This window comes from Ooceraea biroi, chromosome 9 (assembly GCF_003672135.1).
Source record: "Ooceraea biroi isolate clonal line C1 chromosome 9, Obir_v5.4, whole genome shotgun sequence".
Classification (NCBI taxonomy): Eukaryota; Metazoa; Arthropoda; class Insecta; order Hymenoptera; family Formicidae; genus Ooceraea; species Ooceraea biroi.
In genome coordinates, this window is record NC_039514.1 from 3,370,820 (window position 1) to 3,394,232 (window position 23,413).

At 42.2% G+C, this 23,413-nt stretch overlaps 5 protein-coding genes across 16 annotated transcripts in view; 4 read left to right on the forward strand and 1 right to left on the reverse strand.

The window, feature by feature from the left end:
- Window positions 1-443: 443 nt before the first annotated feature.
- On the forward strand, window positions 444-5,102 carry LOC105281287 (WASH complex subunit 4). 3 transcript variants are annotated; one of them, XM_011342376.3, is made up of 3 exons: window positions 444-663; window positions 774-3,095; window positions 3,196-4,219. In XM_011342376.3, exons 2-3 carry the CDS (start codon window positions 865-867, stop codon window positions 4,217-4,219), a joined length of 3,255 nt encoding a protein of 1,084 aa, XP_011340678.1. In that variant the 5' UTR covers window positions 444-663; window positions 774-864. The 3 variants fall into 3 exon arrangements, with proteins under 3 accessions (XP_011340678.1, XP_011340679.1, XP_026827992.1); XM_011342377.3 differs by having other exon boundaries at window positions 846-3,095; XM_026972191.1 differs by lacking the exon at window positions 444-663 and having other exon boundaries at window positions 865-3,095; window positions 3,196-5,102.
- Window positions 4,419-7,124, reverse strand: LOC105281286 (CUE domain-containing protein 1). Its single transcript, XM_011342374.3, has 5 exons — window positions 6,848-7,124; window positions 6,609-6,740; window positions 6,143-6,527; window positions 5,995-6,078; window positions 4,419-5,929 (listed from the first exon to the last, which is right to left on the reverse strand). The coding sequence occupies exons 2-5, from the start codon at window positions 6,714-6,716 to the stop codon at window positions 5,793-5,795; spliced, it is 714 nt and encodes a 237-aa protein (XP_011340676.1). The 5' UTR covers window positions 6,717-6,740; window positions 6,848-7,124; the 3' UTR covers window positions 4,419-5,792.
- Window positions 7,125-7,380: 256 nt separating this feature from the next.
- On the forward strand, window positions 7,381-13,679 carry LOC105281288 (RNA-binding protein squid). Of its 8 annotated transcripts, none has more exons than XM_011342384.3 (9): window positions 7,381-7,642; window positions 10,740-10,780; window positions 10,878-11,005; window positions 11,107-11,253; window positions 11,341-11,472; window positions 11,600-11,774; window positions 12,156-12,224; window positions 12,827-12,944; window positions 13,210-13,295. In XM_011342384.3, the coding sequence occupies exons 1-8, from the start codon at window positions 7,503-7,505 to the stop codon at window positions 12,895-12,897; spliced, it is 903 nt and encodes a 300-aa protein (XP_011340686.1). In that variant the 5' UTR covers window positions 7,381-7,502; the 3' UTR covers window positions 12,898-12,944; window positions 13,210-13,295. The 8 variants fall into 8 exon arrangements, with proteins under 8 accessions (XP_011340686.1, XP_011340681.1, XP_011340685.1 ...); XM_011342380.3 differs by having other exon boundaries at window positions 7,503-7,642; window positions 11,600-11,858; XM_011342379.3 differs by lacking the exon at window positions 12,827-12,944 and having other exon boundaries at window positions 11,600-11,858; window positions 13,210-13,679.
- A 170-nt stretch (window positions 13,680-13,849) lies between these two features.
- LOC105281290 (late secretory pathway protein AVL9 homolog) lies at window positions 13,850-20,860 on the forward strand. The gene is made up of 9 exons (XM_011342387.3): window positions 13,850-14,479; window positions 14,570-14,767; window positions 14,835-15,063; window positions 15,136-15,325; window positions 15,401-15,938; window positions 16,030-16,164; window positions 16,237-16,625; window positions 16,716-16,804; window positions 16,976-20,860. Exons 1-9 carry the CDS (start codon window positions 14,411-14,413, stop codon window positions 17,182-17,184), a joined length of 2,046 nt encoding a protein of 681 aa, XP_011340689.1. The 5' UTR covers window positions 13,850-14,410; the 3' UTR covers window positions 17,185-20,860.
- A 264-nt stretch (window positions 20,861-21,124) lies between these two features.
- LOC105281291 (serine/threonine-protein kinase tousled-like 2) overlaps window positions 21,125-23,413 on the forward strand; it is a 38,621-nt gene continuing 36,332 nt past the window's right edge. For 2 of the 3 annotated variants that reach the window (XM_011342388.3, XM_011342390.3), the window contains exon 1: window positions 21,125-22,568. The gene's annotated coding sequence lies outside the window, so the exon portion shown is untranslated. The remainder of the gene's footprint in view (window positions 22,569-23,413) is intronic. The other variant, XM_011342389.3, reaches the window with a different exon arrangement.

The window sequence follows — 23,413 nt, forward strand, 5'->3', positions numbered from 1 at the left end:
TTTTTATCGTTTTGTAATTCTTAATTAGTCATCTTTATTGCAAAGCGAGGATTCTGAGAACATACGACATATGACAAAAAAAAATAAAAATATACAAATATATATTTTTAACCGTTATGTGAGTGACGGGGTACCTGGGTAACTTGTCTGTTCTCTAGTCGTATTAGAACTTTTAAACTAACGATTATTTTAGCATTATCTTTGGACAGATTGACTCAATGGGGAACGTAATTTGCAGGATATCAATTTTCTTACAAAATGTCCGAAGGTATCCAGGTACCTTCATCACACCAATTAAGATTTTTTTCGTCACTCACATAAGGATTAATTACTTCAAAATACCGACTGTTAATATTTTCGATTTAATATTTTTATTATCGACTATCGGTATTCTAGAAAAATGATGTTATCATCTGTCACAGGTAACGAGTAAATAGTCGCTCTGTTGTCAGTTACAGAAATTTAACGTATTATTATCGCGATGGGAGTGAAGCTTGACCTGTTGACCTGTCACTCAAGCTCAACTCAAAGTTCGTGGAATAACAGCAATAAAACAGAATGGAGCAAGACGAAATAATTTTTAGCGTCATTAATTGAACCAAAGTACATAAAATTGATGTGATTACAAAATATATTCATAATATTTGTAATATATTTGTAAGGGTAAGTCAAATTTTCAACGTCAAGCGGAACGCATGTCTCATCTGTAAGACTTTAATTTGCAGACTGCAAAACCTTTCTCACAATTTACGTCATGTTTTTACTCGTTAAAGTGATTTCTTAGATGCCAAGCCTGTTCACTGTTCACAAACCCAGACAATTTACGTCCGCATCCGCTGTCACAGATTGTCACACTCGTCAAGGATGATAGAGCCACCGGCATGGAACTTCAAGAAGGACGAGAGCATCTACAAGGCTGCAGGTGCCATGCACCTGCGCAAGTATGGCGAGTTTTTCGAGAACCTCGTGGAGAAGTCCTGGAAGAGGGACTCCACGCTGGAGTACATCATGGAGGGACCTCTGCGCTTAGTGTACAAAGCAACAGAGGACATCAGTATTCTCTCGCTGGTAGAAATGGAGAACAAAGTGCTGTCCAAGCTGCTGGCAGCTGTGGCAGGGACGTGCAGGGAGATCAGGCTGCTGAAGGTGGAAGCTGCCAGCTTCTACGCGAAGCTTTTCGTACACGGAGAGAGGTGCGTGGACGACGATCTCACCAGTGTGCCTAAACTGTTATCCGACCTGCAGGATTTGTCGATTTTTGCCAACCGGATGTCAACCGTGGTGCATCTAGCTACGCAGCAGCTGGCGAGTTTGTCTGGCGCTGTCCATGAGATCTACTTGCCCGCGTTGATCGAGGGTTTTATAGACCTGTTCGTGATCCTGATGACCCTCGACGAGATCGTCGACGCTCAACCGACGATAACGGAGCAGTGGAAGAAATACAGAATGCACGTGCGCTCGATGATGCACAATCCGTCGCAGTTTGGCGTCGCCGAGGCGAAGTTGGAAACGTTTGACCACCTGCTCAAGGACCTACAGGAGAAGCTACTGCGGCGAAACATGTTTCTGAAGGCGATCGAGCACATCATGGACGTGAATAAGGGCGTTGTCATGAGCGAGCAGATCGTCAACTACCTGAAGAACACAATGACGGACGTGGAGAGCAAGTCCAACGACCACGCTGCGCTGAATAAGAACTGGATTAGAGTGAACGTAGGCGTTGCGGTGATGATCAAGTTGTTCGGCGCTTGCGACAAGAAACTGATCAAGAGAGTGTTGGAAACGAACAAGAGGTTCTACGCGGTCACGCTGGTGGGCAATGTGATGTGGGTACCTAGCAGGTTTCTGAGCAACGTCGTGCCGAAGGAAACTGGCAACGTCGTGAGCCCACAAGTGGGCGAGAAAATCCTACAGGCGAGAACGCAGAGATTGTCGGTCACGGTGAACAGCTTGATACACCGATCGATGACTTGGTGCGTGGAGATGCAGAGCATTCTCACGAGGACTAATCTTCAGGTGTCCGATATCGGGCAGAAGCGCACGTTGCTGACAGATTTGGTGACTCTACTCGCACAAATGAGAGAAATCATTGCGTTCGTGACAAATCTCCACGCTTTGCTGTCGAAGCCGATGAGTCGCAACCTCGTACAACTTATCTGCCGACTGGTAGAGCTGCAAAAGTCCCTGCAGACTACGTTCTATGCACTTGGACCAATTGTGGTGCAGTCGCAGGCGCAAGTGTTGCAATATCTGGCCTACTACATTCTGGCTATGCTAGAGACAGCGCGCAAGGGCCTTGTGCAAAAGGATAAGAGCTATAGTAGGGAACGGCTGGATGCGTTATCTCTGATAGGGCTAAGTATGCGACTGATGGGCGGTCCGGCGAGTACAGACAGAAGACTGATAGTGCGTTGTGCGTTGGCCTGCGCTAGTCAGTTGACTGATACCTTCCGTGAAGAGGACGTGGTGAAGCTACGTTTCCTGCTGGATAGTTACGACACCGTGGCTGAATTGTACGAGCTTGTCAGCGAACTCGGCGACTACTCATTGCTGCTACACCATCAGAATATGCTGCCTGCCTATCTTTCCTCGGTGGTCGATGGTAACAGCAACATCTGTCACCTCGCCCATCTGTTCGTCGCTTTCAATAGTGCTGTGGGTGAGCAGGAGTCCGAGCTGAAAGAAAAACGCATCGCGGAGCTCAGGGAAAGCTTAGTGAAGAGCGTACTGAAACCAGCTTGCCATGAAATCGAGACGAGCCTGCGGCTGCACGTGCATGCTCATCTGAAATTGGACTCCACGAATCCCTTCAACGTGGGCGCCAAGGATGGCGGCAAGGTGGTGCGAGTCCCGCCGCTCCCATTAGCAGAAAACATGGTCTGCGTCAAGAGGTTTGCCGAGCACTACCTGGACGACATGTTCTACAACCTGACGACGGTGGCTTTGCACGATTGGAGAACTTACCGCACGATGCACGCATTAGCCAGCTACAAAATGGACCTGGATACGGTACAGGACCATCTGCCGACGCAGACTTTGGAACAGGGCCTAGATGCTTTAGAAATCATGCGTAACATCCATGTATTCGTTTCTAGGTAATTGTGTAATACTCTCGTTCACCTCTATTAATATATATTATATATTATTAATTATTTTTAATATTATATATTAAAATGTAACTAATATTATTGACAGATACTTGTACAATCTGAACACCCAGACGTTCGTGGAGCACAACAGCGGCAACAAGCATCTCAATACCATTGGCATTCGTCACATCGCCAATTCGATTCGCACTCATGGTACCGGCATCATGAGCACCACGGTGAATTTTGTTTATCAGTTTCTGCGCGTCAAGCTGCACACCTTCTCGCAGTTCCTCTTCGACGAGCACATCAAGTCGCGATTAATGCGCGACATCAGATTCGTGCGAGCGCAGCGGGAAGCAGGCACCACCCCGTACACGTACGAACGGGCGGAGAAATTCCAGAAGGGTATCCGCAAGCTGGGTATGACTGCTGACGGACTGAGCTACCTGGACCAGTTTCGCCAGCTGATCACGCAGATCGGCAACGCGCTCGGCTACGTGCGACTGATCCGTTCCGGCGGTCTTCATGCCAGCTCCAACGCGGTGTCCTTCCTGCCGGATATCGAGAAAACGGTGCCGTTCGAGTCGCTCTGCCGCGGACTGAATTACAGCGTTACAACGCAGGCCGCGGCCAGGCGACTGGAGGACGACATTGCCGACCTGGTGCGCAATTTCACCGAGGGCATTCATTATTTTAAGTTGCTGGTGGACGTGTTCGCGTCGGCATTCCGCGATGCCAAGTCCTATCACCTGCAACAGTTCTATGCCATCGTGCCGCCGCTCACGCTCAGCTTTGTCGACAATTCCGTGTCCAACAAGGAGAAAATGTTCAAAAAAAACCAGACTGGTGCGGCCTTCACGGACGACGGCTTCGCCATGGGTATCGCCTATATCAACGCGCTGCTCGACCAGAGCGTCGAGCTGGACGGCCTGCATTGGTTCAAAACGGTGGAGCAGCATATCGCCCAGGAGAAGCTCGCCGCCGAGAGCAAGGACGATCACGGCGATGAGAAACTCCAACAGACGAGAGCGCTCACGCTTAAACGCCTCGCTGAGAGAAATGCTGAGTTTCAGTTGTTGTATTACAGTCTTTCTGGCGCCAGAGTATTCTTTAAGCAGCCTGATACGTAACATATTGTTTTGATATTTAAGTACTTTACTACTATGTGCTCAAGTTTATCTTGATCTACGAATCTTGATCGCTGGAAGAGAGATGGTTGTCATAAATGTGGGTAAATATGCATTTAGAGAGAGAGAGAGAGAGAGAGAGAGGATTGTTTGTTCTTAAGAAAGTTTGGACAGAATTTGAAATTAACGCGATCCAATCCGATACCTTTCGTTCATTTATTTTCATACATATGTATCTGCCATAGCACTTGTAAATGACTTAGAGGCTTTCTATGATCACTTTTATAAATATTTTCTACACTGAGAATATCGTTACAATCGTCAGACCGTTCAATAAATAATTGGCTAGACTGCGTGACTAGGATTTATTACATCGAAAGGAGGTGCAATCATTACTCTGCAGTTGCAAGTAAAACCGACGGAGCGAGTGGATGAAGATAACATTTTTGCAGCGCATCAAATTTCAGCTGTTCGTCGCGATGTAATTAGAATAATAAATCATAGCAACACTAATTGATAATAAATATTGCTTTATGAGTAATAAATTATAGGAATTATGTTAATTTTCGTAAAACTTGACGTAAACCTTCACCCACTTCGCGTTTTGCGAATCGATTATTTCAAAGAAATCTTCAAGAGCTGAATTTTCCGAAAGAATCGATTCAATCCGGATCGTGAAAAGGACATCATGTTTTTTAAATTTTCAATCAACTTTTTTCTAATAATGTTAACATATGGCATACAATACATACAGACATATGTGTATGTCTGTATATATATCCGCATACATACATATATATATATACACACACATACGTACAACGTGATCAACTACCCTCGTAGCTGCATATGCTGAAAGAAAATAAACATATCGTCTTTGGCGCACAATAAGAATTTTATCTATCGTAATTATCACGTTTAAGTAAAAACGTTCCGATAACGTTCGTTCTTTGTTAAACTAAATATTTTTCCAACACCAAGAGTAAATTTCCATGGAATTGTGCAACTCTCCAAGCGAGAATACGCAATATATTACAAATAATCGCAAGCAACGTAAAACAAAATATAAGATCTATTAAAATAAAATTTGCATTACAGTATTGTAAAATATCACATCAACTTTTTCATAACAGAGAAAACAGATCTGCATCCTTAGCGAGACACGTATTAAGATTAATAATCAATTGCGCTAGCGCTATGCAATACGTACAGCTGCCTATTCGTCGAAATACAGATATTTTGATAAGTTTTTGCTGTTGTCTCGAAGCGTTTTTTTTTACTGCCCGCCTTTTTCAGCGAATCTCTCCCCGTTTTCTCACTAGCACATTTTTTCAGTTGCAACTCCGCCTTGCAGTTCCATTATCTCCACGTAGCTAATCGGTCGCCCAGTGCCGAACCGGAAACCTAAATCGCTAATTAACTTATATCTTACACGATCCCAACATAACTATCACTCTCGCAAGCTCCTCTCGCGAATTAGACGTAGATATGCTTGTTTCGGTGACGTGATATTCAAATTACGTTTAGTCTCACGATGATACGAGTGTCCTATCCTCATCGGGACGCAAACATCTCTTTAAGATTGAGGCTTGGACGACTCCTCCGGATCTAAAAGGTCGTCGCAGGACGCCGTCGGTGGTAGCAATTGCCTGCCTCCGCGCTTGTTACTGCGAGTGAATACCTTTGTCAGCTGCGCAAACTTACGTCGAGACACTGCAAAAACGCTCACGTTAGAAGACAGCATATTATTTGTTAATTTTTTTTTAACATTCCCTTACATTTGCCCATGTTCCTTAGCCTTTCCTTAAACAGATCTTCATCGTCATGACCAGTCTGACTGCTACCCTTCTCGAGTTTTGAATCTGAATTGAAGAAAAATAGAAACATTTTACTATTCTTCTTTCATAAATTTATTATTATTATTACCATTTTCCAGCGTAGATAGAAAGTCCTCGTTCCAACGAAGCTCCGCCATAAACTCCTCATTTTGCAGAAACATGGCGATTCTCTCATCCTCCAGCATAGAATTCTCTTGCGAGTACGCCGGATCGATGCCGTCGTCTGACGTTTGTTGAGGAAGCCTCAGGAACGTGTCTGGTAGCGGTCCCAACAGTGGAGGCTGCCATTTGTGAATGCTTTTCAACGACTTACTCAAATCTTTCCTGGGTGACTTTGCAGCGTCGCCTACTTTCGGGACCTCCTCCTTTTGCTCCAACTCGCTCCTGATCTTCTCGTTCTCATTGTCAGTGCTCATAGTGAGCAACTGATCGATAGTGGTGTCCACAGCCCCCTGATTGGATCTAAGTACGGCCTGGCGAATACATGACAAAGTAGAAATTGCCAAGAAATAATCAATTAAAAAACTTGAAAAACTTGAAAAAACTATTCTTACTTCTATTACGTCATCGTCCATCTGCGGGAACATGTTCTTGAAATCAGCCATTGCCTGGTAGAACTCCAGGGTGGTCTGTTGCTGTTGCTGCTCCGTAGCAGAAGCCATGGTGAAGCTTTCCAAGTGACGAAGCTATAGGTATAATAGAAATCGTTAATGATAATGAGCTTGCATATCTTTAACGCGAGCTCATTCTCATTCGAAAAATGTATACGCATGTACGAATCTACAAACGGTACCAAACAATAATGTTCAAAAGGTGACAGTCGCGAGAGCGTTGTCCATGCCAGTGGGCGCCGGTTTACGCTGCGCCAAATCGCCGCTTAACTCATGTCAGCCAGCAATTAGCATCGTATCATCTTTTCCGGAAGATCAATTAGCCTACTGTGCGCACTGTCTGTTCAAAGTACGATCTGATGTGCCGGTTTACGTCATCGTACGTGCCGAAACCGCGAGAAGCTGTCAAACCTCTACGTTCCTCGACTAACACTGCACAGCACCACTAGCAAAACTGCTCCTTTAAGGCTGTATCGCAATGCGAATCCGAAACACAATTGGGCTGGTATTCATAGTTCGTTCTTATATTAAGATCGTGATAAACATGATCTTGAGATACTCGTTAGCCAATCATAACAGCTGATTATATCATCTAAAAGATATCTGAGACATCTAGAATGTAAATGATCTATGACTACGGGTGTACAAGTTACTAGACAAAAAATCCAAGATGGCGCCACGAGTCGGCATATTGAAACCGGTCCTAAGCATTCCCTTCACTGTTCCTCTTCCACTGTGGTTCTGTCTCGGCGCGGTCGTTCTCTGATATAGTACAAGTGTAATTAATTTCTATCTCCTGTATCATTAGTACGGCGAGTGTGTACAACAGCGTAAACAATGGCTGATCAGCAGGAGAGTAAGGATTTCAGTGAAGACCTAGCGGAGCAAATGTTCGACAAGAACGGCGAGGCTGAGAGTTGTGATGCCGGTGGTGGAGGCGACGCTGTGGAGAATGGTCAGGACTCGCAAGAGGATAGGTAAGACTCGTCTTCTTTATCAAATCCACCCCGGTGTGCCACGATTAAACCTCATTTCGCGTATTCGTCGTCTCGCTCGCAGCGAAACGCTCACGTAAGCGAACGTGCATTTTACGCTTTCCCGCGAAATTGTGCGGCGTCCTCGGCAAGCTTCGCTCTCGAGTCGCACGAGTCGAACAAAATGGCGAAGGCACGGCCCACAAAACGCAATCCATTCGCATCGGTCAGCCACCGGGTGTCAATTGCTCTCCCGCGCGATCATTTCCTGTCGCTCGACCACCACGCATTCCCGGATGCGTTTCTTTTTGTTCTCCGATGCTCCTAACTTCGTCATTCTACCGTAGCGTACGTCAGAGTTTTTTCGTTGCTTCTTTTTTGCACTGTGCTCCCTGTGAAAGAAAGATTGCGTCGCGTATATCTCGTACCTGTTTTTTCTGCGCATTACCTTCCGGTTTTTGCGTTCTTCGCGTGGAACGCGTTTGTAGGCGGCTTGTATTTTCGAGCGTAGTGAGTACACGGGACAACAAACCTAGTATCACTTTGCAGCTTCGTATTTTATTAATGTACGATATCTACAATATATACATATATATATATATGTGTGTGTGTGTGTATATATATATATATATTGAGATAATGAATGTGAATTATTTAAGAATTTACTGAATCATATAATATAATATAATGTATTCATGGTAAATTTGAAATATTTTGCATATTGCTCATTGTTATACAAATAAAATAAGGTAAATATATAATTATACTTGTATATCATAATTGTAATTACGAGCTATAATGTGTCTATTTGTTTTTCAAGCTTTCTTGACTTTTTTTGTAAATTTCCTCTTTCTGTTCTTTTTTACTCAGCTGATTAATTCTCTTCTAGTTCTATAATTATAAAGGAGGGCAGTCTCAATTTCATCATTGATAAAGTTTGTATGTATATGTAGTTCTACTTATATATATATATATATATATATATTATCCTGTAAGAATAATAACACTGTAAGAATAACAAGATGCAATAAATTTGTATTTTTTTTTTTATAGAATATGTAATTTTGAAATCCATGTTTGATCAGTTGCGAGTCATGTGTCCTTATTCACAGTACAGTTTACAGTCGAATTCAGATTAGTCAGTTGCTCAAAACGATTGACAAGCACGTCCAATGCTTGTCTGGGATCTCTGAATTGAACTGCGAAGCCTCGTGAATGAACGTCGGGGTCGGAATTATTGCGGGCAATCGAGCACCGAGTTCTCAAGTCCATCACGTTCCATCACGACACGAAAAGTGCTGGAGTCGAGTCGAGTCAAACGTTACTTGAGATCAAATACGCGTGTCGCAGCGACACGCATACTTGCCTGCTGGATAATACAGAGTAGAGTAACTTCCGCTGATTCGAGTGATATTTGGATCATTATTTGGGCATGAACGAAATGCACAGAGACACTAGGGCCAATGCAAACATTTCCGACTAGGCTCTGGAACGCCATTAACGCAGTTTCTGTGACTTGGTCTGCAGGTGGCAAACGTCCCAGTGCGATTATGGCGGGCTGCTTGCAACTGGCTAACTGTGACCTGACCTGACAACAGATACCGGCGAGAGACTGGTACTTATGGTATTTATCATCAGCCCTAGATGATATACGAAAATGATATATTTATATATCAATAAAACGTATATAAGTACAGACTCTTAACACCGGAAAAAGAGTTAAGCAAAAGAGAAACAGCAAAGTGTGTACATAATGCAAAAAACAAAGTACGAAATGTATATTTTCAGACTCGAGAGTAAGTCGTGCGTAATGTAAAACCTCCTTCACGAATTGTAAGATAAAAGATATCTATATATATGCATAGGAGTGATGTAAAGTGCACAATAATATTGTTTAAAAGGGAAGTTTAATAAAAAACAAAAAAAGAATGAGAAAGATAAGAACAGAGCAAAATCGTGCAGTGACAATACAATGTTAATCTTGTTGTAATGGGAATTAATTTTTAGCTTTCCAACATAGAGTTGCAGTCGATCTACCACGTGCCACGTAATTCGGGCCAATTAATAATCGGGATTTTGCGATTTAGAGAAGTTACTTGTATTTTCTTTAGGGGCAGCTGTATCTCGACTGGAGTTGTAGCTTATTTGGATCATCGTTGCAATAATACTTTGCTCTCTTTAATGCATTTATTTCCACTACACTCACCTACATATACACACATGCATACATATGTATATGTACCTTTTTTTTCTAAAACTTTTTCTTTTAATATCTCGGAGAAATTTATATATTTATTATATATGGTGTTCAATTCGAGTTGCCTGTGGTTGCGCAAAGCCGCCGTCTCTCCATAACTTCAATTTTACTACGCTATTGCGTGGCAACTGCATATGTAATTTGTATGATATATAACGTACATCTTTTAACTTTATCAGAGTTCATTTGTTCTAGGGATATGGTATCCTATAACTTTGCCATTTGCTGTCAAAATAACAATCTTATTTAGTCTCATGCAAGGAACGTGTTTATTTTTCCAAATCTATATGTAGGAGAACACCTACATTGCGCGTGGCTGCAATTGGAATTTCTATTCCCTGTGCAATTGGAAATGCTTATTATTTCAACAATCGTGTTTATATATCAATAAAGCAAAATCTTTTGCAGTGTTTTTTCCAGATAGCATCATGGGTCATCAATTGCAATTTTGTTAAATTTTCGTATGATTTTAATTTACATAGGAATGACGTTAAATCGTAAAGTTTTTGGAAATAATTAGCCCAACTAATTAGCTATAACTAACTTAATAACTACAGTCATAAAAGTCTCTCTCTGCTTCTTTGGTAAAATAAATTAGTTCCATTGCTTTGCAGGTTGACCGGAAGTAATCAGGACTTTATGATTGATAGGCACATTCAATTTTTATTCTTCTCTTTTGTTTATTTTAATATTATGTGCCTGCAAAAAATTCAATTGAAATAATAACATCGTAACTATATAGTACGCCGCGATAGCGGTTGGAAAGTTAGGGCGACAAGCGCGTTATCAAGCGCGTTCCATTTCATTTTTTTTTAATTTCCTTTCTCTTTTTATTGTTTGCAGAAAGTTATTTGTCGGTGGCTTAAGCTGGGAGACTACTGACAGTGAGTATTGGGTCTCGTCAACAATTTTTATGAGACTGTATTTTACTCAAAGATCGCAGCTGACATCTTTACTCACAATTTGCTTTGCACATTTCAGAGGAATTAAGGGAACATTTCAGCACATATGGCGACATTGAAAGTATCAATGTCAAAACAGACCCTAACACGGGGAGGTCAAGAGGCTTCGCCTTTATCGTCTTTGCTAAAGCTGAGGCTCTCGATAAGGTAACTTGTTAACTTTCTCCTATCTGTATCACAAAGAATTTTCAATTCTATAAATAAATGTTAGGTATAAAATAATGTGATGTTTTTTTTTCGTCTTGCAGATTATGTCAGCTGGCGATCATATAATCAATAACAAAAAGGTCGATCCGAAGAAAGCGAAAGCCAAGCATGGAAAGATATTTGTCGGTGGCCTGCCGACAGAGCTCTCCGACGACGACATCAAGAACTTTTTCTCACAATTTGGGAATGTAAATATCTTGAAAATAAATTCGTTGGAAATAAATAAGCCGTCTAAGTGAGAAGTAAAAATTGATTATCGCGTCATTTTCTCTTAGATCGTTGAGATGGAGATGCCGTTTGACAAGACGAAGAATCAGAGGAAGGGTTTCTGTTTCATTACATTCGGATCCGAACAAGTAGTCAACCAATTGCTTAAGACACCTAAACAGACTATCAATGGAAAATCGGTAAGTATTGTCACAATAATTTAATTTATTAAGTATATTAAAAAATATATCGAACATAAAATATTACTTATTATTATTATTAAAAATTATATGCAATTGTTTTTTAATGGTGAATTCTTTTTAACAGGTGGACGTGAAGAAGGCAACGCCGAAGTTGGATGGCATGGGTGGAATGCGCGGCGGAATGATGGGTCGAGGTAGAGGAACTAGAGGCGGACGTGGTCGTGGATTCGGCCAAGGCGGCTGGGGCCAGAGTTACGGAGGTGGTTACGGCGGTGGCTACGGTCAAGGTGGCTACGGCGGTGGGTACGACGGTTACGGTGGATACGATTATTACAGCGGCGGTTACGGCGGTTACGGGGGCTATGATTACAGCGGATATGGTGGTGATTATTCCTTGTTATCACATAATAAATTTATAGTCAATTGGATTTCGTATTTAAAGTAACTTGAGCGAGCAATAGTTTAGAATGAGGCATTTTTGGCGAACGTGAAGCGTTTCAGTATTCTAGTGATCTTCCAAGTATATTTCTTTACGTCGCTCTTTCCCGGGCTAAAGTTTCACCGAGTCGATCGTTTTCGCGACCGCGCTGTACTTTACCTTTTTACCTTTCATGTGTATTGCATTGATTTCTCGGGATGGTACATGCGGATACTGATACCATGTGTTTCATGAAACGCAGATGGCTATGGCTATGGCGGTGGTAATTACGAGGGCTACGCGGGCGGGCGCGGTGGTGTACGCGGTAAAGGTACGCATTACAGCGTTCCTCGATACACTTCACTGTCCATAATTTGTTTCAGTATTTTGCGCTCTCTCTCTCTCTCTTTCTCTTCATATTTAGTTTGATGCTTTGCCACCGCTAGAATTGCACCCATCCTTGTAAATCGTCGACTCTACCGAGAATATGCCTTTTCTCGACTTTCAATTTGGATAAAAAAAATTCACAGCAGATACAACTCTATGATAAATGTCAATTAAAATCGTTTTAATTCTCCGTGCTTTTGTGCATTTCTGCTTGTAGATTTTCATGTTGCTTATTATAGTAACAAAAGAAGTTAAAGGCGACTGAGAACCTTCTTCAGGTATTCGTACACAAGAGAAGAGTATTTATTTAAGAGAATTTCAGTGGTATGCTGCTTACTACCTTAGCCTGTAGCCTCTTTGTTCTTACGTTTATTACTCTCCTTCCGTAATACTTGGTTTATTATTAGTAGCGCAGTGTACCTCTATCGAGAAGTGTGCGTGTGTTGAGCCGTAAAAATAGATTCTCTCTATTCGTCGTAGTTATAAAATTGTATTCGTAGTTAAGTAAAAGTAAACTAATCGGCATCGTACCGGCCATTGTTTCAGGAGGCTCAGGCTACGGCGGAAAGCAAAGGGGAGGTGGCGGTCGCCAGAATCAGAGGCACCAGCCATACTAACGAAACTCCGTACTCGCGACACGGTGCAATTCGCGTTGTAATCGCCGGTGAGTTGGCGTTTAAAATTCTTCTTTTTATATGGGGAAAATTTATTATTCTCGTTATCTCAACTTTGTAACTCACGAATATTGTGCGATAACTCTGATTAATTTACAATAATATTCGAAAGTAATGGCGAATATTTCGAAAATTGAAATATTTTTTTTTATTATAAAGGCTTAATTTCTTCAAAAGAACCGAATTAATTTACGCATTTGACTTGTGGTAAATTTCATATGTGTATGATTTAATTTGTTCTCTTTTTTTTTGCAGGTTCTCTTCCTCATTGCTATCGATCTCTTCATTCGTCCAATCATCATTCCATTAAGCCACGTGAGCCACGTCCCTCCTAGCAAGAAGCTTGACAAAACATCATTTTTCGACAATGTGGATAACTACTGCTATCAAAAACTCATCACCAAGAATTACAATCGCGATACGATCGAGCAGCAGTGATTTCATTTTGTATTTAACTTCGACATATTATTCCGCTTCTATATACTTCCTTTTCTGCCGTTTATGATGCAGGCTTGTCGTTTTTCTCCTTTTTAATGGTGCATGCGCCTGGCAGAAAAGCAAGCATATAAAGCCGCCGACTTTCGAATGTAATACCGAACAAAACCTGAAAAGTATCCAACAATATTAATAAACTTGCAAGATAATGTTGCCGTACGATAGACGAAGTGGAATAAGAATAGTTGTATAAAATAAAGGAAGCACGATGATGTGCCTCAACATTGAAACCTAATGTGTTTGTTATTGAACGATCTTATAAGCACGTGATCCGACTTTAATTTCCGATGCTTAATTGTGGTAATAAAGACACGCTTTTCCATTATTAGTTTCAAGAAATTCTAATAGATAACGCCACGGTTCCGTATACTCGCTCCCTCTGAGTCGGCTCCAAGAAAATCCGCCGCAATCTACCAGGATTTTTGATTGGAACATAAAACGGCAGCACGACTCGACGGTGAGTCTGATGACATTATTAAATAATACAATTCATATCGAATAAACTTTTTATTTGTAATCGACACTAGTCAAGTTTACGGAAGTTTTTACTTGGAATAACGTGCGACTTGCATCCTATAAAATTTTGGAGCAAGTTCACAAAAAAGAGAAATAAAAAGTGAAATGAAATCTATCGAACGATAGAATTTTGAGTATAAGACGCACGATATTGAATAGCAATATGACTCGGAGCGATTAAAAATGAATTTACGACGCTATTATTGGTAGTTATCGCGACGTAAATGCGATAGGTGTGTACGTGTGCGCATGCACACAGAACTGTGCTTGGTGCGCGGATGTGTATCACGCTGGCGCATGTCAACTCGCGTGTCGCCGCTATCAGTTCGTCTGCCAGCAGAAGGGCATCTCTCGAGGTTTTTAAATGATGCTCGCGAGTTGTCCATAAATATACGTGCTCGGAGCGCCCAAGTGTTGTGGCTTTGTCTCAAGCAGCGTCGCGAGGATGGCCGAATCGAACGGTCCGATTCTTCACGTCATCGTCATCGGATTTCATCACAAAAAAGGCTGTCAGGTAAATCCGCCGATTAACCTGCGTCCTCGTCCTGCATCCGCGTTCCACGCGCTCCAGTCAGTCTTGATAGCAAGTGATGTCACTTTGCAGGTGGAGTATTCGTTTCCACCGTTGGTGCCTGACGCGCCCAACGAGTGCCCCTTAGGATGGAAGTACCTGCCCACGCTGGCCCTACCTGACGGTTCCCACAACTACGACGAAGACACAGTCTATTTTCACTTACCTAGTCTCAACGATCCGAAACGTACGATATACGGCATCTCGTGTTTCAGGCAAATACCGGTCGAGGTGAGAATGCCCTGCTGCCTTAATTCGCTTAATTGTCAAGTCAGCATACTGACAGCGCTGTTTACAGAAACTCAAAAACCGCACATCCGACATAACAAGAGGCACGGTTCAGAAGTCGGTTTGCGTGCTGAGCACTCTGCCGCTGTACGGGCACATTCAAGTAAAAATGGCGCTAATAACCCACGCGTACTTTGAGGAAGGTGATTTTAGTAAGGTGTCTTTATTGAAGGATACCTACCATCATCTAAACTCGTGTATGAGTAGTGAAAGTCAGATACCACCACAGATTTTTGTCGGTAAGTATCCATAAAAACGATTTTGATGAAATGTTATGCGATTTGTATACTGATGATGCTTATATTTTATAGGTTTATCCGCAAGAGATTTCATACTGCAATTTCGTCACAAAGTATTGCTATTATTTAAGTTACTCCTACTTGAGAAGAGGATAGTTTTCTACCAGTCGCCTGTACAGCCACTGTGCACTACGATACTGACTCTGTTGTCGCTGTATCCTGGCATGATCGAACATGGTCTTCAGCAAGCTGCATGCGTTAGGTATTTCACTAAAAAAATCCCCTAAAATTTTCGGTAATACAATAAGCAACAAAAAATAATTCCTCTATTTTTTAGACCCTCCAGACCAATGTCGCCAATTCCGACCTTCGACGAGGAGGAAATCTCGAGCAACAAAGTCGTCGACTCCAACTTGTCGTGCACTTCCATCGTCAGAGACAACATGTCCAACTCGGAGCATGAACAGTGCAATGATAACAGCAACAGGAACTCTCTGTGTCTCAACGACAACAAGACCCTCGAGTCCATGGAGGGCAAGTGTCTGGACGGACTGCGGCACGTGACTATACAAAAGAATAACAACGATAACGAAAATCTGAACATGAAAGTTATCGAGATCGAGTCGGCGCAAGAGTGCACGGAGTCCTACATGGAGGAGAGTAACAACTCCAAGTATTCCCCAAAGTCGAACGACAACGTGCACAGGGTGCACAGCGTGAACGCAATCACCCTGGGCACGGGCGACACGGATAACAGTTTGCCCCGCGACACGAGTAACGACGCGCTCTCCGACGTGAGGCTGACGAACAACATCACGCAGATCGCGCACATCAATCCGGAGCTGTGCGGCTTACCTTTGGAGCTATTTATGAAAGTAATAATATCCTGATGATGATGATGCGTCTTTTATCAGGAACCTATTGCATTTTATCGAGAATGTATATCGTGAAATGAATTTATTTCAGGGGTACCTCTGCTTGCCCTACCTATCCTTGCCGTATTTGGATCTTTTGGGCGACGTTAACGTCAGAGGATACGTGGTGGGCGCTACGAATGTACTGTTCAAACAGAAGAAGCAGCTTATTGACGTTCTAGTTGAGGTAAGCATAAATATCGAGAAATTAAAAATCATCAATCGCTTGATTCATGTTATTTTATGTCACGTGTGAAAGGTCGAGAACACGCGGATAGAGACGACCGACCCCGAGCTGAGGCGACAGTTGCACCTGACCACTGAGGACTTGAGATTCGCCGACTACGTCGTGAGACACGTCGCCGAACCGCGGAAAGACATATTTCTGGACGGGGTCGGCTGGGAGGGCGGTGACGAGTGGATCAGGACGCAGTTCCGAGTATACTTGTTGAGCATGCTGCGTACTTCCGTGCAGCAGGATACGCGCCAGTCCGATCACTACAACGCGGCGTTCATGTCCGCGTGGCGCGGCACCAACAACTACAAGGCGTGGTACAACGCCAGCAAGCCGGAAATACACAATATCGAGCCCGGTCATCCCTTTGCCGGCCAGCTGTCGGTGCAGGATATGAAACTACGCTTGTCGCAGTAAGTACGCTGCCTGCGATGAATTGTAAATTTCAAGTAGACGGAGCACGGAATAAGAGAATTCAATCGGTCGATTCCTTTGTGTTGCAGCACCATGCAGAATACGGAAAGCGGTAGAAAATTGAATCAAGCGATGGCGTCGACTGGACGCGCAGTCGCGACCACTGGCAAGGCTGTAGGTAAGGCTGCACGATTTTACATCTATTATTTTTTCCATTTTTTTTTCCATTTGTCAAACGAAATTTCTATATTCGTACACTAGTTTAAATTGATTGTATTTTATAACGGATAATCCCTTCAGAATCGTATCTGTCGAAATATCATTGTTGAAACTAACAATTTGCAAAAAGGGGGAGCGCTATCGCAAGCGAAGGGGGCGTTCTCGAATTGGTGGAGCACGCTGACGACAGTTCAGCCGGTCGACGAGACAAAGACTGACAATCAAACGGCAAACAACCATCACACAGTATGCGGTGTCACAGATAAAGATTCTATCGAGGATGAGGAGATGAATGTCTCTACTGCTAATAACGCTGACATTACCATAGATCTTGATTAATATAAAAACGTACGCGCGAGAGAGAGAGAGAGAGCGAGAATGAAAATAAAATTTAAAAAATACAAGATATTAAACATCAATAAGGAGCATATAATACAGCTTAAAGATATATAAAATTGAGACGAAAAAGACTTTTGTTTCCAGAATGTAGGACGTGCTTGTTAAAGGCTTGTAATGGTCGGATTTTTTAGAGCATCCCATTTTTCATGAGAAGAAACACGAGGTAAGGAACCGGCGTACATGTAAACATATACGTATGTACAATTATATTAGCATAGATTATGATACAGTATTTTGCAAGGAGTTTGTTAAATCTGCAAACTGAGAAACCGAGCAGAAGTTGCTCAGGCTGACGTATCACTGATTAAGTACATAGATGTAGTTTAATCATTTTGCCGAATGTATATAATTTCTTACTGGTTTACTTACTGGTGTCTGCAAAATATGTGATATAATTTTGTTACACACAAACGTACAACTGTTGCTTTTTCTTTAACTTTTTCATTGCATGCTGCCTAGAATTTAGCGATGCGTTAAATTTCAATTTGCCATTGAGTACCGGAGACAGTGTTTCCTACAGAATAAAGGCAATCAATGATAAATCTTGCTCGTCTTGTAAGACACGTATACACTATAACAGAAATATTATTGTTTCATTTATACATTGATAAACTCTCGCTTAAGAAAGTACCTGTATTCTTTGTACATAAGAAATAGTACATCGTTATATTTACGCGCACATTTACATCGCGATTATTATTAAAGCGATTTTGTTGCGCGTACTACGCGTATTATTTTCATAAGATTTTTATTTAATTTATTGCTCAAATAGGAAGAAAATGGTCTCCCTTAAGCGGAGGAATGGTGTATTTGATATACGCCGAGTCGTACATTATCATAAATTCCTATTTACAGGGTTTTAATATTTTGTATTATCACGGATAGTGAATTATAGGTATATAGAGAATGGAACACCCGACAATGCGTAAACATTTTATATCGTTGCATAATTCATTTCACTTGCATTAGGACTAATCTCGTTATTGACAATATCGATATCTCCATTCATTATCGAGATTACATTGTACAATTAATTTTCGTATATGACATGACGATTCTTGTAATTTGATAGTAACTCACTTTGATAGTAATCATAGGTAGTCGCTAAAGTAAACTTCTTCTATCTGTACCGTTCTTATATTCATCGGAATAAATTGTTAGCTTTATGAAGATCGCAGACGATTATTCTTGGAATGAAGAGCTGCTGTTAGTTGTATCAGCTTTACGTTTCAATTAAAAATCCATATAGATCATTTATAGCATTCTATTAGCATAGTTACAATGATAGCAACGTATTCGATTGTAGTAAGAATCTTTTCCTTCGCTATGATATTTGTAGAATTATGCGAAGAATTTTCTAATAAAGATAATGAAAAGATTTGTAATGAAATTAGTAAGAAACAATTTGACTCTTTAAGTGGGATATGTAATACTCAAACAATTTTTTATACCACTTTTGTGTTAATTAAGCGGCGGTATTTTAAAAATAAGTAGCGCCATATTTATTAGCGTTTATTAAGTCTTACGATATTTTGTAACAAGATAATGTGATATATATACATATACAAAATTTAATTTAATGAACTTAATTCCGAAATATAGCTATTTTATATTAGGTCGTTGCATAATTTCTATCGTATTTTCCGATAAAATTGAAATTAAAAATATAATTTTAACAAAGAATTTATTTAACAATATATATATTTTTTGGCTATTTTTATCTACGACAGCTTATCAATGCCGGACGCAAAAAAGTTTTCATTTTTTTCATGCAAGAATTCTAAACGGTGCATTATCCACGTCATCACTTGAAAATTTTTTCTCATTAAAAAAAGTAAGGTGGATGGGAAGGAACTTTGTAGCCCAGCTTATTTAGTTTCTGTTTGGTCTTAAGTGCGGTGATCGGATGTTATCACTTTCAACATGATTGGTCGTTTTTCCTTGATTTTTGTATCTAATCATCAACTGCTCCTAGTAGATAATGCATTAATCAGGTGGCAGACGCTCACAATGTATAAGTCCTTTTCTGTCCCAGCAGATATAGGGCACTCTTTTTTGTTGGTAGATACTATTCCTGGAAACAGGTAGGGCCTTCTCATAGGGCACTTCGCTTTTTTCTGACTGGATTATCGTATGTAATCCATTTTTTGTCGCGATTGACCGGTCCAAAAAAGGCTAAAAATTGTGCCAAGAGCACATGCATGATGATACGGATGGCCAAATTAGTTTCGCTACATTCATGCCCATCGTCCAATCTTTTGAACATGTCCCAGTTTGTTTACATATCGAGATACTAATTTTTTCACTATGTCCCTGCTAGATAAAAATGGATTTTCAAGAAGTAGGGCCGTTAAGATATCGTCATTAAAGTCCGAGTGCCTGTCGGTATGCGGCTCATCTTCGAGAAATTTCGAGAACCATCATTAAATTGTTCCAACGTCTGCACCATCTTCCCCTAATGTCGTACACAATTCTATCGTAACTGCAGTTGCATTACTGCCCTGTTGAAACTCGTAGAGCATGCAGTGTTTTAGATTAATTCGGTGTTTAAGCACTGAAAATTTAAGAAGAATAAATGTAAATTTCAAAAGCACGTCCTATAAAGATTAACAATTAAAAATAGTATGCAACCAATTCAGCAGCGTAGTTAAACAAACAAATCTAATAATAATTTATTGCGCGTCGAAGATAAGCACACGAAATGTAAGACCAAGTCCTTTCTTTTTGAGTCAAGAAGTTTATATATTCAAATAAATTATTTGATGAGCGCACGAAATACGACAGAAATTATGTATATATTTTATGTAAATTATATATAAATTAAATATATTTGATGTAATAATGATATATAATTATCAACAATTGAATGAAGCTTCAATCTGGTATTTAAATTTTGTTTCAAGTTGTTATTTAATAAATAAAAAGCAGATACGTACATAGACTCTATGTAAACTGTTTATTTCGAAAATGATTGAACAGATATTTATAATTTAATAATAGTAATAAGTACTTTCTTATTTAAAGTCCCTCGATTAACTTTATTTTCAGAATAAACGGTTGACATGTCCGTCTAGTATTTAAGTTATCATAAGAGAATACGTTGTGTTTGTGATATATTTAGAGTTTTACAACAATTCGCAATTCAAGTTGAATCTTCGAGATTCGATATCTCGAATAGGATACATTTTTATTTATATAAGTGGCGTGCCAAATATAAGACGTTTACGTTTTTAAAGCAAATATCGATTATTGGACGATCTATCCGAAAAAGACGCAAAATGCATTTTGTAATTAAATAAATGGCGCAAGTTTAGGTAAAATAACGATCAAGTTACCAGTCGAGAGAGCGCGTTAAAAGTTTAATAATTTCATAGTATGTTTCTGCATTCTCTTGAAGATCGCTTGAAAATCTGAAGACCACTCGCTTGTCGCATAATCGAATATATTTTCTATATTTGTAACACGAGTTTGTACAGCTTAGGGAGGTGTAAAGAGATTAAACGTCGCGATCAAGAATTTATTGTACCGTACCGTACCGTACTGTATTATTGTATGATTGTAGTATTGCCATTAGTCAAAGTATTAAAAAGAAATAATATATCCTCTTCTGAATCTATACATGGTTCTTTTTATTACAACAAATCATTGTAACAGCTACTTGTTAAGTTTATATCTATTAATTAATATGTAAATATTAATCATTTCGCCAGAACGATATCGCGGCGAAATTTATTCGTATGCCGGTCGGTGTGAATGCACCCTTAAAATCGCGGCGCGGGGCGCGGGACGGTGCGACATCTAGTAGGGAAACGAAAGCGAGAACTGGGGATGATCTTGCCGTGAGCCGTGACTGGTCGGCCGATGCGCCACCGAATAAACATCGTAGCTCACCGATAATAGCCGAAGTGCCGTAAGGTGCCGCTCGGCTTACGAGAGCGAGACAGAGGAGGCCGTGCGAACGCCATGGTGTGTGACTGACAACGTCACTGTCGTCGCCGTCGCTACTGTTAAATTCCGTGTCGCGAGTGCAACGAGACGTCCAACGAGCCACGTTTTTCGAGGTGACGAACGTGTGCGACGCGCGAACCGCGATTCCGCCTGATCACTCGAGGCGAACCACAGATGAGAAAACGAGAAAGAGAGAGAGAGAGAGAAAGAAAGAAGAGTCGAGATAGAGATAGAGAGAGAGAGAGAGAGAGAAAGAGAGAGAAGTAAAGCGAGGGACGCGGCGCCGCATCGCCTTTTTTAAAAGGCTCGTGTGTCTCCGTCCGCGAACCACCGCTGCTACTCCGCGCGGCGCGGTGCAGTGTGTACACATACGAGGCCGCGTGCGCGCGCGCTCGCGTGTGTCGTGACTCGTGAGTGTGCGCCTCTGTGTTACGCTTCTGTGTACGAAGAGGAGAGTGCGTTACGGATCCTACGAGGTGAGCTTTTTAGTACAAGTACTGTCGGACGAGCGAGCGTGAGTGTGGTCGACGCGCGCGTGCCGGTATCTAGGATTTCGCTCGTGTCATCGTTCGTAGTGTTGTCGCCGTTATCGTCCTCGTCGTCGTGGTCGTTACCGTCGTAGCCGCCGTCATCGTTCTCGTCTCCTCGTGTCCGAGTGTCGCAGTTAACGACCCGAAGCCGCGGCGGCTCGCGGTGGCCCGTTGTGAAAGAGTGCGCCATGCAAGAGAGGAATAAATCGGTGACTGGCGGGCGGCGGCCATCTTCCAGATGAGTTTTTCCTCCTTTCTTCCGATAAACGGAGGGCGCTATGTCGTGAGAGAGAAGGACGGAGAAGGCAACAGACCATAAGAGATACTTTCCTTGAATCCTCACGAGGGAAAAGAGGAAGGAGGAGGAGGAGTGCGAGAGGAAAGATTATATCCGCGTCTGTCATGCGACGGGAGATGCGGTGAACGGCGCGTGCTGTTCAGTGGAGTCACGAAATTTCACGAGCGCGTGTCACCGCTTCGACCAGCCTTCGCTCGTGAGTGTGAGCAAGAAAAACAATTGTGCGTGCGAAAGAGACAGGAGCGTATTAGGAAGTGCGCGTCGTCCACGCGTGCAAGCGAGAGAGGAGAGGGAGCGAGAGAGACATCGGCACGATCGGCACGAAGCGAACCAGAGCGGAAGACAGAGAAAGAGAGACACACATACCGTGTGCGGGGGAAGAAAACGGAAGCGGTGCGAAGTGAAACGAACACGGAGAGGCGACCCCCTATCGTCGCGCGTTCGTTCGTAATCGCGTCGTTTTCGCGAGCGTGAGAGACCGCTGGCGGAAGGGAAAGAAGGGGAAGAAAGGAGTGAAGAAGAAAAAGAAGAAAGAAAAGGAGTAAAAAGTGAGTCTCGCGACGAGACGTCGCGGTCGTCTTTCTGCGATCTCGAAGAGCGCGTTGTCAGCGGTGAATCGATTACTGGTTGTGTGTAACCTCCAACGTCTCCGGCTGGACGTCGCGGAGACCGGGAGGCGACTGGGCGGAAGGGGGTAGGGAGGGAGGGAGGGAGGGAGGGAAGGCCTCGACGACCCGAGCCATCGCCTTGTCGTCGTCGCCTCGCGTTCGGTTCTCTCGCGCCAAGCGTCTACGAACTGTAGAGTTTTTCGAGCGTATTGCGCGTCCGCCGTAAATACGCGCGGACCGATCGCCGACCGATAATTCGCACTCGCTCGCGCTCGACCGAGCCGAGTCCGAATTGCGGGAAAGGATCGCAGGCCGTTTCGTGGTGTACCGCGACTCGCGCGATCGGATCGATCGGCGGATTAAACGGCCGGTTGCGCCGACGGTGCTCGCTGTCTCGATCAATTTGCTCTCTTTGACCAAAGCGGCACCTACACCGTCGGTATTGTTGCGTTGTAATTTTGTCGACACTGATATCCGGGCCAATAAGGGCCTCGGACCTAACGGACCGTAACAGTAAGATCAGTAACGTCGTCTATCCGTAACAAGATTACGCTAGATACTCGCGGTGTCCGTGCGACCATCCTTTCGACATCGTTCGTCAACATTTTTCCTCATTCGGTAGTTGCAATTTTATTTTTCATTTTGCTCTCCGTGCGTCTCTTTCATGCAATATGGATGGCGAAATATTTTATTGCTGACGATTAATGCCATCTTGAAGGATCGGAGCTACTCGTTACTCGCGTTAATTGAACACGTTTCAACTATTTTTGTTGCAGATAAATCGG

Bases quoted from the DNA above. Each gene is read 5' to 3' on its own strand.
- LOC105281290 (XM_011342387.3), top strand. From the start codon at position 14,411: ATGGCCGAATCGAACGGTCCGATTCTTCACGTCATCGTCATCGGATTT. The intron at 14,480-14,569 runs GTAAATCCGCCG...GTCACTTTGCAG, and splicing joins ATCACAAAAAAGGCTGTCAG to GTGGAGTATTCGTTTCCACC. The intron at 16,165-16,236 runs GTAAGCATAAAT...CACGTGTGAAAG, and splicing joins TTATTGACGTTCTAGTTGAG to GTCGAGAACACGCGGATAGA.
- LOC105281288 (XM_011342379.3), top strand. From the start codon at position 7,503: ATGGCTGATCAGCAGGAGAGTAAGGATTTCAGTGAAGACCTAGCGGAG. The intron at 11,254-11,340 runs GTAAATATCTTG...ATTTTCTCTTAG, and splicing joins TTTTCTCACAATTTGGGAAT to ATCGTTGAGATGGAGATGCC. The intron at 11,473-11,599 runs GTAAGTATTGTC...TCTTTTTAACAG, and splicing joins AGACTATCAATGGAAAATCG to GTGGACGTGAAGAAGGCAAC.
- LOC105281287 (XM_011342376.3), top strand. From the start codon at position 865: ATGATAGAGCCACCGGCATGGAACTTCAAGAAGGACGAGAGCATCTAC. The intron at 3,096-3,195 runs GTAATTGTGTAA...TATTATTGACAG, and splicing joins ATCCATGTATTCGTTTCTAG to ATACTTGTACAATCTGAACA.
- LOC105281286 (XM_011342374.3), bottom strand. From the start codon at position 6,716: ATGGCTTCTGCTACGGAGCAGCAACAGCAACAGACCACCCTGGAGTTC. The intron at 6,079-6,142 runs GTAATAATAATA...TCTTCAATTCAG, and splicing joins TCTATCTACGCTGGAAAATG to ATTCAAAACTCGAGAAGGGT. The intron at 5,930-5,994 runs GTAAGGGAATGT...GCGTTTTTGCAG, and splicing joins GCTAAGGAACATGGGCAAAT to TGTCTCGACGTAAGTTTGCG.